Below are 12,698 nucleotides of genomic sequence, written 5' to 3' on the forward strand. Positions count from 1 at the left end.
AAATAAAATCTTAAAAAGAAAAAAAGAAAGAAAAAGAAAGAAAGAAAGAAAGAAAGAGCGAGCCAAAGAAAGAAAGAAAGAAAAAGCCACCAAAATGCATTTTTAAGGTAGTTTCCTGGCCAGCCTGTCACCTTCTCCCAGGGCGTGTGCTCCCAGCGGCCCCACTCAGGCCGTCTCCAGGTCAGCACAGACCAGCACCTGCTCAGGCACTGTCTCCCTCCTTCCTTGCAGGACCCAGTGCTGCCCAGCCCTGGACAGCCGCTGGCAAAGCCCCTGACCCGGCTGGATGGTGAGAACCCTCAGCATGCCCTGGACATCAACAAGGTGGTGAGTGACATGTCGGGGAGGGGACAGGGCGGGCTGGACGCTGGCTCCTGGGTGCTGGCTGAGTGCAGGGGAGCCCTGCAAGTCCTGCCCTCACCTTGCTCTGCGTCTACAGATGCTACGGCTCCTAGGGGATGGGTCCCTGGCCCCATGGCAGGAGCAGACCATGGGTGAATACCTGGTGCGACAGGGGCAGCGCTGGCCAGGGCTGCGGGACGAGATCTTCAGCCAGCTTGTGGCCCAGATCTGGCACAACCCGGACGAGCAGCAGAGCCAGCGCAGCTGGGCCCTCATGGCCATCCTGCTGAGCGCCTTTCCCCCCATGCCCACCCTACAGAAGCCACTGCTGAAGTAAGGGGCCTGCCACATGGGGCCCAGGGAGTGGGATCGGTGGAGCGCCCATCCCCGCTGCAGCCCTGTGCTGTCCCCACAGATTTGTGTCTGACCAGGCCCCCAGAGGCATGGCAGCACTGTGCCAGCACAAGCTGCTGGGGGCCATGGAACAGACGCATCTGGCCCCCAGGATGGCACGGGCCCACCCACCCACCCAACTCGAGTGGACGGCTGGCTGGCGGCGGGGCCGCATGGCGCTGGACATCTTTACCTTCAATGGTGATGCTCACCTTCTGCTCCGGCCTCCCCACGCCTACAGGGGAGCCAGCCCCGCCTCCTCACCCTCCCTGGACCCCCTTCCTGCCTCAGCCCTTGGGCTGCACCCCAGTGACCCTGATCACAGGGTCCTGTCCTGCTGTCCTCTGTCCCTCTCCTGGAACCCCCCTGGGGACAATAGCCCCTCTCTGTCAGGGCCTGCTGCCCCTCACTCCGGCCCCCACCCCTTGTCCCTATAGAGGAGTGCTACTCTGCCGAGGTGGAGTCCTGGACCACGGGAGAGCAGTTCGCCGGGTGGATTCTGCAGAGCAGGTGCAGGGGCCTGGGGTGGGGTGTGGCCAACACTGACCACTGTCCCGTCCTCCTCCTGCGTGCTCCTCATCCTCCCCACCCACTCTCCCGCTGGGTGCCTCCTGCAAATGAGGCCTGCACCCCACTCCCCCAGGGCGGTGTGCGAGGGTGGGGTGGGGGTTGTGTAGAGGGGTAAGTGGGCAGGGGCCAGAGAATAGATTCAAGGTAGGGAGCAGGAGTAGAGGTGAGATCTGTGGTCCAGATTCTAATGAACTAGGTCAAGAAATAAAAGAGCACTCAGGTGTCTTTCTGCCCGCCCCCCCTTCCTGGCTGATCACGCCCTTGTCCCTCCCAGAGGCCTGGAGCTGCCCCCCCGTGGCTGGTCCGTGTCACTGCACTCCGGGGACTCCTGGCAGGATTTGGCTGGCTGTGACTTCGTGCTGGATCTCATAGGCCAGACTGAGGACCTGGGGGACCCAATCAGTCCCCACAGCTACCCCATTGCCCCTCATGGCTTGTACGTGCCACCCCAGCCCCCTGTCCCAACCTGTTCCTGTCTCTGTTCTGTCATAGGTGACCCCCAGACCCAGCCTATCACACCCTAGGGTTCACAGGACTTGCTACAAGCCCGGCACCCTCCCCCAGTGTTCTCCTATCACATGGGGATGATCCGCCACGGCAGATTCTAGACCTGGCATCAGCCTGGACACCTCCCCCATCCAAGGCATCCCCTTAGTTGAGCACACTGTCTCCCACAGAGCTGAGGACATCCCCCCCGCCCCTGGCATCCAGGCCCCCTCACTGCCTCCAGGTCCACCTCCAGCCCCCACACTACCCAGCAGGAGCTACTCAGGTAAGGCCAGAATGGGCATAATGAGGTTGGCAGTGCAATGGGAATAGGGGTACAGGGAGCCCCACACCCCAGGGTGACACTAACCCTCCTCTGGCCCCACAGGTGAATCTCGGGGCTCAAGGAACCTGGATGGCTTCCTGGACCACCTCTTCCAGCCAGTTCTCTCCCCAAGCCACAGCGTGAGTGTTCTGCACACACAGCCGACCCCATCCATGGCCTTACCCCCTGGGGCCTCCGCTCCCTCTCCCATCTCTCTCCAGTTCTGACCCTGTGGCCTGTGGCCTTTGTCCCTTCAGGATCTGGAGCAAGGCTGGGCTCTGAGCAGCCGCATGAAGGGAGGGGGCGCCATCGGGCCCATGCAGCAAGGCAGCTACCCCATGGGTGAGTACAGGGCTGAGCATCTGTCCAGGGTCTTCCTAGTCCAGCGGCACAGGCAGGGATGTGGGGGTCAGAGCTCCAGCCAGCACCTGGTGACCCATCCTCTTGTTGCCTGGGGCTGGAGGAGGGCGGGGGAGAGGGGGCTATGGGCCCAGATAAGGATCAACCTGGCAGGGCCCTGTTCCCTCAGTTTACCCAGGGATGGTGCAGATGCCTGGATACCAGCCAGCCATGATGCCTGCACCCATGCCTATGATGCCAGCGATGGGCGCGGTCCCTGCCATGCCAGGTAAGGCTGGGGAGCAAGTCCCAAGGAACTGGAGAGGAAGGAAGGTCCTATCAGGGGCCCAGAGGGTACAGTGGGCAGAGGACCATGTGCAAGCTTGACACTTGTGTGCCACTTGCAGCTATGGTGGTGCCACCACAGCCACAGCCGCAGCCACAGCCGCAGCCCCTGCTTCCCAGTGTGGACCAGCGGCAGCTGGCCATCCAGCAGCAGAACTTCATCAACCAACAGGCGCTGATCCTGGTGAGGGTGGGCAGGGCCCTCAGATCACCTTGTGGGGGCAGGTCTGTGGGGCAGAGCCAGACCAGCTCTTACTGAGCCCACTGCCCCTCCCCCTTCAGGCCCAGCAGATGACCGCCCAGGCCATGACCCTGTCGCTGGAGCAGCAGACACAGCAGCGCCGGCACCAGGCTCAGACCCAGGCCCAGGCCCAGGCCCAGGCCCAGACCCCTGGAGCTGCTTCCCCGAACTCACCCCCAGCCGTCGCCCCCAAGCCCAAGAAGCCCATGGCCCCGCAGGAGGAGCCAGAGCATGAACCAGAATCGGTGGGTGCTTGCCTGAGGGTGAGGAGTGGAGGCCAAGCAGGTGGCACCATCTGGGATGGAGACCACAGGCTCCAGGGCTTCCACAGGAGCAGGAAGATGAGGAAAAGATGCCCAGGGCCCCAGCTCCAGGGATGGGTGGGGTGAGGGGTACTGGGAGGGTGGTGACTTGGCTGGCAGGGCTGCTCCTCCACTTCCCCTTCCTGCCCACAGGAGATCTCACAGGAGGCCCAAGAGAAGCCCTGGCAGTCCAAGAGCTTCCGGCAGAAACAGGACTTTTTCCAGAAGATGGGTGAGGGTGCTTGGGATGGCAGGCCTGTGCAGAAACCTGGCCACCAGCCCACCCCAGCCTGGCTGGGGCACAGGGGGCGCACTCTCCTCCCCTGGGTTAATGCAGCCTGTCTAGGAGCCCGATGGGCAGGCCAGGGGAGAGTGACCGGGCCACCTGGGGGCACTTACAGGGCAGCAGCAGATCAAGGTGAAGACAGTGAAGCCTCCACCCAAGATACAGATTCCCCAGGCAGAGGAGCAGGATGAGGAGGAACAGGACGAGGAGGAAACAAGAGCAGGTGGTGGGGCCTGGGGGGAGGGCCTGGCCCTGGGGGTATGCACAGGGTCTCATGTGTTTCTTCTTCTCCTGGTCAGAGCCATCCCCACCGCCTCCCCCCATAGTAAAGAAGCCAGTGACGCAAAGTAAGGCCAAAGCTGCACAAGAGGCTGAGGCTAAGCCGGCGGCCCGGAAGGCGGAGCCTGCTGATGCTCCTAAGCCAGAGTCCCGACAGCGGGCAGAGCCGAGCAGGGAAATCCGGAACATCATCCGCATGTACCAGAGCCGCCCAGGCCCTGTCCCTGTGCCAGTGCAGCCATCCAGGTGGGCCTCGGGGGTGCCCAGGACCACCTACACCCCCGGGAGTCATCCTGTGGACTTAGGACCTCTTCCTTCTCTCAGGAAGCCCTCAAAAATGTTCCTGAAGAAAAACAACCCTAAGGATGAGGCTCTGGCTAAGCTGGGGATCAGCAACACCCATGTCCCCATGTCGGTGAGGCCCCATCCCGTGCAGGGGGCGCAGGGTGTGGCTTCCCACCTCGGGAGTCTGGGGTCTCTGGGGTAAAGCTGGCCTTACCCCCAGACCCAGCGGTGTACTCTCTCTGACCTTCCCCAGATGCCGTCCCCCAGCCCAGGAAAGGGCCCCCCACCAGCCGTGGCTCCTCGGCCCAAGGTCCCACCACAGCTGGGGCCTTCCACTTCCATCAAGGAGAAGCTGGATCCCTTTGGCCAGACCCCACCCTCTGCCCAGGCACCCCCGCCTCCGCCAGCACCCCCGCTGCCGCCGCCTGAGGCCCCGGACACACTTTCCCCTGGGCCCCGTGGTAAGGACCCGCCTGTCCTCTGCCGAGGGGGCTGCACAGACAGGGCAGGGTCCCAGCGGCTTCTCAGGCCTCAAGGCTGAGGTCAGCCACCCGGGTCTCAGGCTTCTGGACTTTGGAGCCATGAGCCCCAGCTTCCGCGTTCTTGGCTAGGGCAGGGCCCCGGGCACCTCTGGGGCCTGAGTGGCTTCAGAGCACTGTCCCGGGGTGTTGTCCTCAACGCAACCTGGTGGCTCCATCGGGAACCTAGTGGCCCTGCTGACGTGGTCAGGGACGGCAGGGAGAGTTTGAGAGCTGGAAATGGAGGCTGGAGATGGGAGGTGGGCAAGTGAGGCAGCAAAGGTGGAGCTGGGCCCTAGGGAGGGGAGTGTCTTCTGTCCTCGTGTCCCTGTCCTTCTGGCTCTGGCAGCTCCTCGCCTGAAACCCTTCGGCCCCTCCGTCTGCCAGGCTTGATGGAGCCCATGGAGGACCAGGGAGTGTCCACCCAGCTGCTCCCGCCCTCTGGCAGCGTGTGCTTCTCCTATGTCAGCACGTCCTGGAAGCTGTTCCTGCGCAAGGAGGTGGGCACGGGGGCAGGGCCGCAGCCGGGCCCCTCTGGGCTGGGGGGTGCACGGCACGCTGTGGGTGGCACCCCCGCACCTCCCCACCACCCACCTCCTCGGGCCGGTTTTCCTCCTGGGTCTGGGTGGCAGGCGGGCAGGGCACCATTCCCATCTGCTCTCCCCCGCTGCCTCTCCAGGTGTTCTACCCCCGGGAGAACTTCAGCCACCCCTACTGCCTCAGGCTCCTCTGTGAGCAGGTGAGAGCCCCGCCCACCTGCCGCGTGGCCGGAGGGAGGGACTGCAGCAGCACCTGGGCCAGGTTATGGCCGGGCCGTGTGAGGTCCAGGCTGGCAGCCGGCGCTCAGAGGGCAGGTTTCAAGCCCTGCGTCCTTAACCCTCACCGCATCCCCGAGAGGAAGGACCACTGCTGGCGGGCAATGAGGATTCAAAACGAAGTGTATACGGTCCCCAACACAGGCCCTGGCACACAGCAGATGCTCCCTGATGCTTGTCCCTATGCCACCCCTGGATGCTCCTGGGACCCTGTCTCTTCCCCCAAATTTTGTAGCCATCCCCCCTCCCCTCCGAGGAACTTCAGCCCACTAGTGCACGTGGTTGAGGGAGGCGAGGGGGAGCTCTGGGCCGGGGTGGCCCTGGACTCAGAGGCCCCACATCCGTCCTGCTCCACCCTTGCCCCCGGGCTCTCCAGCTTTTCCTCCCAGTGTGGCTGCGTCCATGGTGAGCTCTGGCATAGGGATCTGGTGGTGACCACTTGGCTCTGCCCCCAGATCCTGAAGGACACCTTTGCCAAGTCCTGCATCCGGATCACCGAGGATGAGCGGAGCAAAATGAAAAATCTGCTGGGTAGGGTCCAGGGACCCTGGGATCAGGGAGCTGAAGTGCTGGGACTGGGTCTGCCTGTCTGGAGGGAGCAAACTCTGGGGTGCCCCCTGTGAGGGAGCCTGAGGCCAGTCCGGGGCTGTTCCTGCCCACAGAAGACCTGGAGGTGGGCCTGGACTCGCTGGATACCACCGAGGACAATGTCAAGAAGCGCATCGTGGTGGCCGCTAGGGACAACTGGGCCAATTACTTCTCCCGAATTTTCCCTGTCTCGGTCAGTGAGCCTGGACGTAGGGCTGTGGGAGTGTCAGCACCCCAGTCTGGATCCCAAGCACGCTCAACATGGGCCCCTGAGGCAGGGATGAGAACCGGGGTTGGGGTGGGTGGACCCCACCGGAAGGACGAAGAACAGTGCTCACCCTGGGCGGCCCCGGGGTGTCTTGGTTGGTGGTGGGGACCCGGAGCCTGTCTGTGACCCCCCACCTTCCGGGCAGTGTGAGAGCAGCAGTGATGTGCAGCTGCTGGGCGTGTCCCACCGGGGGCTGAGACTGCTCAAGGTGACCAAAGTCCCCAGCTTCCACCTCAACCAGCTGAAGACCCTCTGCTCATACAGGTGAACCTGGGCGGTGGTGGGGCAGGGCCGAGGGGCGGTGGGGGGGAGCCGGGGCTCATACCGCCCCCTGTGCACAGCTATGCTGAGCTGCTGGGCATCGAGTGCCGGGGCAGCTCCACCCTGGAGCTGTCGCTGAAGAGCGAGCAGCTGGTGCTGCACACGGCGCGGGCGAGCACCATCAAGGCCATGGTTGAGCTGTTCCTGCGTGAGCTCAGGAAGGCAAGTGCGGGCGGGCAGGGGGCGCTGGGCTGGGGGGCTAGGGGCCCGGTCGGGGGGCCTTGGCCCGGGCTGCATCCGGCTGGCTGCGTTCAGGGCTGTCAGCCAAGCTCCCTCAAGCCGCCAGTGGGGGGGCTGGGGTTCAGGCCTTGGGGAACTCGAGTGTGGGGGGCATGAGACCACCAGGGAGAGCAGGAGGGGCAGGTGGGCTCCCTGGCTCCCTGCCTGCTCACCGTCCCGCCTGCAGGACTCCGGCTATGTCGTCGCCCTACGCAGCTACATCACCGACGACCACAGCCTCCTGAGCTTCCACCGTGGGGACCTCATCAAGCTGCTGCCTGTGGCCACCCTGGAGCCCGGTATCGCTGCGGGCAGGCGGGGCCGCGCTCGGGGAGGGCAGCGCACGGCGGAGCCGCCCAGGGGCAGGGGGCGGGTGGCTGAGGCGCTGTCCCTGGGTGCCTTCCAGGCTGGCAGTTTGGCTCCACTGGCAGCCGCTCTGGACTCTTCCCTGCCGACCTAGTTCAGCCAGCGGCGGCTCCAGACTTTTCCTTCTCGCCTGAGAGGAGCGGCCGGCACCAGAGTCAGCTGCAGCCCAGGGAGCCGGGGCTGGCTCCCTGGGACGGGGCCGTGGAGGTGAGGAAGACGGGAGAGGCCGAAGCGCGGCCCGACTAGGCGTCGAGGAGGAAAGGGCTCAATTGCCCCTGAGCGGCCAGGACCACCTGCTGCCGGGCGGGAGCGCTTGGCCTGACACTGCCCCTGCGTCTCCCGACTTCCTGCCTTGTCTCCCCAGCAAGAGTGTGAGCTCCTTGTGGGCAGGGGCTGTCCTAGAAGATGCTCAATAAACGCCTCTTGACTTCCCTGGCTTCTGGTGGTGTGCTCACTGCTGCTGCCCTGGCTGCGCCTCTTGGGCTGGGCTGGGGGCTGGGCAGTGCCCCTGGACAGGCCAGTGGGCACTCGGGTGGCATGAGGTCTCCTGTGCCCCCAGCGCCATGTCCGCCCCTGGAGCCAGGCACACAGTGAGGACTCCATCGCCTACGCCTCCCTGTCCACGGACTCCCACAGCTACACCATGCAGGAATTCGCCCTGTACCACTTCCGGAAGCCCCAGGCCTTGTGAGTGCCCGGGACCCACCCTTCTGCCTGCCTGTCCTCAGTCTCCCTGAGCTCAGCCACCGGGCCAGTGCTCTTACACCCTCCCTGCACAACCCACAACCTGGGATGGGGGCTGGAGGGCCGAGCAAGCGGGGCTGTCCTTCCTTCTCCTCCCTCAGGCTGGACCAGACAGATGGACTTGCTAAGGACATGGCCATGGCCAGCCTGGTACAGTACACCAAGGTGAGGGGGACAGGTGGGGAAGGGTCGAGCCTGCCCTCTGGGGGTCCATGGGGGCCCCTGGACCCACAATCCAGTCTCTTTGGCCACAGGCTCCCATTAAAGAATCACTCATCAGCCTCAGTGATGAGGACACAAACAAGCAGGCTGTGGAAAGCTTCCGGGGTGAGTGACCACAGCATCCTGGGTCCCCGTGTCTGTGCTGCCTCGGACCTAGGCACCAGGTCACCTTCTTGCCTTGGGTTTGTCAACTGAGGGAAGCTCACTGGTGGCTACTAAACCCCCACAGCCCTCACCTACTTCTACTCACACCCAAGGGTGGTGGGTTGCGTGGAGCCTGGGCAGGAAGGCAGTGCTACGTCCAGCTGGCTATGTGCTGTGTGCAGCCACAGGTGCCCCCGGAACCTCTCTGAGCCGCTTCCTCACTGGTAAAGCGGAGACTGCTTTACCTGCCTCACATGCGTTTTTGCAAGCCAGGCATGAGATGACAAGGGAAAGCCCTGTCTAGCAACGGCATGCGCCACAGCCAGGCCCCCAACCCAGCTCACCATGCTTCTCATCCTGCCTGCAGTTCTGATGCAATTTATGGGGGACCAGCCTAAGCCCCGGGGCAAGAATGACTTGGAGCTCCTTTATGAGCTGCTGAAGGTAAGCAAGAGCTTGTGTGCTGAAAGCTGCAGGGAGACCGTGTGCCCTGAGGATCTGTTCCTGTCCTCCCGCCTGGGCCTGTTTGCCACCCCTTCCCAGGGATGTGAGCGCCAGAGGAGGTTATTGCAATGATCACAGGTGAGGGATGGTGCTGGCCAGGCCCAGCGGTAGCAGCAGAGGGAAGACGCGGAGCAACAGGATTTGCTGTGAATTATATGTGGTGTGTGACAGAGAGGAGCCAGGGATGTTGCTGAGGCCTTGGCCAGAGCAATGATCGTCTTCCATATGGAGGTGTAAGGGAGGAACAGGTCTGGGTTGATGCAGGAATCTGTTTTGGAATCATGAAATGTGAAGTCTGGTCTTCCAAGGGGGGTGCCTGGGTTCAAGCGAGAAGTCTGCTGGCACTGGTAGTCCTCAGCAAGTGGGAGCGGCTGAGCTCACCGGGGCGGGGAGTGCAGGGGTGGATCCCAAGGGCGCTGCACCCCCTGAGGTCAAGGGGATAAAGGGAGCCAGCAGAGAAGGCAGGTCTGAGGGTAGCCCATAAGCAGATGAAGATAGTGACGTAGGGAGTGGCCAGTCGGGCACAAGCTGTGTCAAAGACCCAGAGATGGGCCCCCATCCGAAGCCAGCAGCAGGATCTCTCCTTGACTTCAGCTCCCGTGCCACCCTGTCCCCTGCTCTTCTGTCCCCACAGCTATGCCGGGAGGAGAACCTCAGGGATGAGATTTACTGCCAAGTCATCAAGCAAGTCACCTGTCACCCTCAGCCGTGAGTATGCGGGGCCAGGGTGAATGGCGGAGGGCAGCCTGGGGCCACGGCGTGGTCTGGCCAGCCTGAAGCCCAGCTTTCCACCCTGTAGGGAACACTGTACCCGTGGCTGGAACCTCCTCAGCCTCCTCACGGGCTGCTTCTCCCCGTCAGCCACGCTGATGCCCTATGTGATCAAGTTTCTGCAAAATTCGGGCTCAAGCCAAGGTGCCTTATGGGAGGGACTTCCAGGTTGGGGTTCAGCAGCTTTGGGGAGGGGTGTGGAGAGGCCCACCCCAGCCTGCTTCCCCTCTGCAGAGCTGGCCCGGAACAGCCAGGAGCACCTGCAGCGCACAGTCAAGTATGGGGGGCGCCAGCGGCTGCCCTCCCTGGGTGAAATTCAGGCTTTCCTGGTACTGGGGGCAGGGGTGGTGGGGGGTACACAAGGCTGGGCATGATAGGACTCCTGGATGGGGTCAGGGAGTTGGGGCCTCTGGCCACTGATGGACTGACCCCTAACCTGCTTCCACAGAAAGGGCAAGGAATGCGCTCCCTTCTAATTCACCTGCCAGGGGGTGTGGACTACAGAACTACTATCCAGACTTTCACGGTGAGCATGGGGTCAGTGAGACACAGGAAAGCTGCGGCACCAGTTCTGGGGACCCACCCAGCCTCCCGTCCCCCCACCCATCACAGCCCCCACCTATATGCCCAGGTGGCGGCAGAAGTGCTGGAGGAGCTGTGTCAGCAAATGGGCATCACGGACCCCCAGGAAATGCAAGAATTTGCCCTCTTCCTCATCAAAAAGGAAGGTGAGTCTCTTGCCTGGGGAGGGAGTGGGGCCAGGCTGGATTCCAAGAGGTGGCTCATCTGCTGGTTGTGTGGCCATGAATGAGGCAAATTCCTGTGCTGGGGCGGGCAGGGCTGGCCCTGGAGGTCAGGGTGGGCTGTGGACCTGGGCTCCCCACACAGGCGAGCTGGTGCGGCCCCTGCTGCCCCACGAGTACCTCAACAGCGTGGTGGAGCAGGACACAAGCCTGCACAGCCGGCGGCTCATCTGGGAGACCCCACTGCATTTCGACAATCCCACCTACATCACCACCCACTACAAGCAGGTCAGCTGCCACCCCCACCCCGGGCTACATGCAGCCTACAGGTCGCTTGACCCAGGGCTGCAGCTTGCAAACGAGCCCCTGCCTGGGTGGGGGACCTCCAAGCCTCCGCCCTCGCAAGGAGAGATGGTGACAGGACCAGACTTGGGCCCCAGGAGCCACCACCACGTGGGAGCTTTGGGCACAGCGGTGGCGGGGGGGGGGGGGGGGGGGCGCTCTGCTCACTGCTGCCCCCTCTCAGGTGCTGCGGGATTACCTACAGGGGAAGCTGTTGGTCAACCCCCAGGCAGACACCCAACTCGCCAGGCTGGCTGCCCTGCAGCACCGCAGCCAGGACCAAGAGGACTACTCGGAGTGAGTGAGCATGGCTCCCCACCTCCATCCACCCTCTGTCCCTGGGGGTGCGGAGGTCTACCTCAGCACATACCCCAAGGGCCTCTCCTTCAGCACCCCCACCCCCCACCCAGTCCCCCAAGGTCAAGGCCACTCAACTTATACCTTCCACAGCCTTAACCTGATAGTCCTGGAGCAGAGGAGGCTGACCTTCCCACCCCATGCTCCTCGTGGGCAGGGCCCACACCTCACTCGTAAATCTGGATCCCCAGTCTCACCCCCAGTAGCCCCTGCTCATTTATTTAGCACCTGCTGTACACCCAGCCTTGACTGACCAGTCTGTCCTAGGCAAGACATGCTGAATTACTTGCCAAAGCCGCTGCGAGGGCACGTGAACATACCTATCATAAAGAAACTGATAGACCAGGAGCTGAGGCAACTGCAAGTCTACAACTCCCAGGAGGCACAGATCAGCTTCATTGGTGGGTCTGGGCCTGGGAGTTACAGGGGCTGAGGCAGGAGGCCCAGGAGGGCATGGGTGAAGGTGGAGGGGCTGAGGAAGCTTCTCTACCTGCCCTGCCCCTCACATCCACCGTGGGGGCCAAGTTGAGCAGGTCCCAAGGCCTGGATGGCCGGAACGCCTATCATGGCCCCTCCCTTCCCAGAGGCTGTGAGCCAGCTGCCCCTCTTTGGCTACACTGTCTATGTGGTGCTGCGGGTGAGTCAAATGGCCCTGCCTGGACCCAGCCTCCTGGGACTGAACCACCAGCATCTCATCGTCATGGACCCCTGCAGCCAGGTGGGCCAGGCTCCTGCCCCAGTGCTGGCTGGAGCACCCCTGCACCATATTCAGGGGAGGGGTCACCATGGGTGAGAGGAGAGAGACCAAGCTCTGCTGTCTCCACGGCCCCAGAAACAGTGCTGCTCCATCACCCTGAAGGACCTGCACCGGCTCCACCTCCTGAGCCCCCTGGAGAGTGAGGGGCCCCCTGGCCTGGAACTCAACTATGGCTCTGCCGACAACCCCCAGACCATCTGGTTTGAGCTGCTGAAGGTGAGTGGCCAGGGCCTCTGATAACACCCTGGTGAGGCAGGCGTGCCTGACCCAGGTGTTCCCAGAGCCTGGGCCCAGGCCTGTGGCTCGGGTGTGGTGTGGGCCAGGGCAGAGGTGGGGGCACACCGGGGAGCCCTGTCCTCATACGTGTGCCTGTTCCCGGGCAGGCCCAGGAACTGATGCACACCATCGTCTTCCTGACAGACAGAGGCCTTCCTTCCAAGTAGAGGCCGAGAGGAGTGGGGGAAGGGATGAAACGAGGAAGGGGCCCCTCCCAGGTCCAAGTCTGACTGGGAAGGTCTCTCTTGGGTGCTGTCATGCCGTTGGTTTGGACTTCCCCACTTGGCTGTTCTGGAACCTGCCATAGCTTCTGGCCCATGTGGAGGCCACAAGGCAGGAGCTGCTACAATGACGTCTACTGAGAAAGAGCAGTAGGATCCCCCCTGGGGGGGCCCAGGTGGGCACTGCAGGGAACTCACTTGGGCATCCAGTGCTGCCCAGGCTGGAGGGATGCCCACCTGGCCCCATGCTCAATGTAAGCATGAATCCAGACCTCAGAGGAGCAAACTCTGCAGAAATAAAACTCCTAAGAGAAAAAGGCTGTGTTTGG

General features: G+C 63.1%; 1 protein-coding gene across 1 annotated transcript in view; it reads left to right on the forward strand.

Annotated features, from left to right (window-relative positions):
• The window catches only part of MYO15B (myosin XVB), a 28,958-nt gene extending 16,272 nt beyond the window's left edge, over positions 1–12,686 (forward strand). Inside the window, 39 exon segments of the mRNA XM_077852458.1 lie at positions 232–327; positions 440–675; positions 758–936; positions 1,173–1,245; positions 1,580–1,741; positions 1,983–2,077; positions 2,180–2,256; positions 2,374–2,458; positions 2,646–2,744; positions 2,863–2,984; positions 3,083–3,286; positions 3,497–3,575; positions 3,745–3,852; positions 3,929–4,154; positions 4,233–4,323; positions 4,447–4,654; positions 5,099–5,211; positions 5,391–5,450; positions 5,982–6,057; positions 6,189–6,307; positions 6,528–6,646; positions 6,724–6,865; positions 7,110–7,221; positions 7,329–7,495; positions 7,848–7,975; positions 8,134–8,197; positions 8,287–8,359; positions 8,766–8,842; positions 9,537–9,610; positions 9,702–9,817; positions 9,908–10,002; positions 10,122–10,199; positions 10,305–10,401; positions 10,562–10,704; positions 10,943–11,055; positions 11,383–11,516; positions 11,700–11,833; positions 11,948–12,088; positions 12,256–12,686. Of these exon segments, the coding sequence (XP_077708584.1) occupies positions 232–327; positions 440–675; positions 758–936; positions 1,173–1,245; positions 1,580–1,741; positions 1,983–2,077; positions 2,180–2,256; positions 2,374–2,458; positions 2,646–2,744; positions 2,863–2,984; positions 3,083–3,286; positions 3,497–3,575; positions 3,745–3,852; positions 3,929–4,154; positions 4,233–4,323; positions 4,447–4,654; positions 5,099–5,211; positions 5,391–5,450; positions 5,982–6,057; positions 6,189–6,307; positions 6,528–6,646; positions 6,724–6,865; positions 7,110–7,221; positions 7,329–7,495; positions 7,848–7,975; positions 8,134–8,197; positions 8,287–8,359; positions 8,766–8,842; positions 9,537–9,610; positions 9,702–9,817; positions 9,908–10,002; positions 10,122–10,199; positions 10,305–10,401; positions 10,562–10,704; positions 10,943–11,055; positions 11,383–11,516; positions 11,700–11,833; positions 11,948–12,088; positions 12,256–12,315 (4,575 nt within the window). The 3' untranslated portion in view covers positions 12,316–12,686.
• Positions 12,687–12,698: the final 12 nt, after the last annotated feature.

This window comes from Canis aureus, chromosome 16, assembly GCF_053574225.1.
Source record: "Canis aureus isolate CA01 chromosome 16, VMU_Caureus_v.1.0, whole genome shotgun sequence".
NCBI lineage: Eukaryota > Metazoa > Chordata > Mammalia > Carnivora > Canidae > Canis > Canis aureus.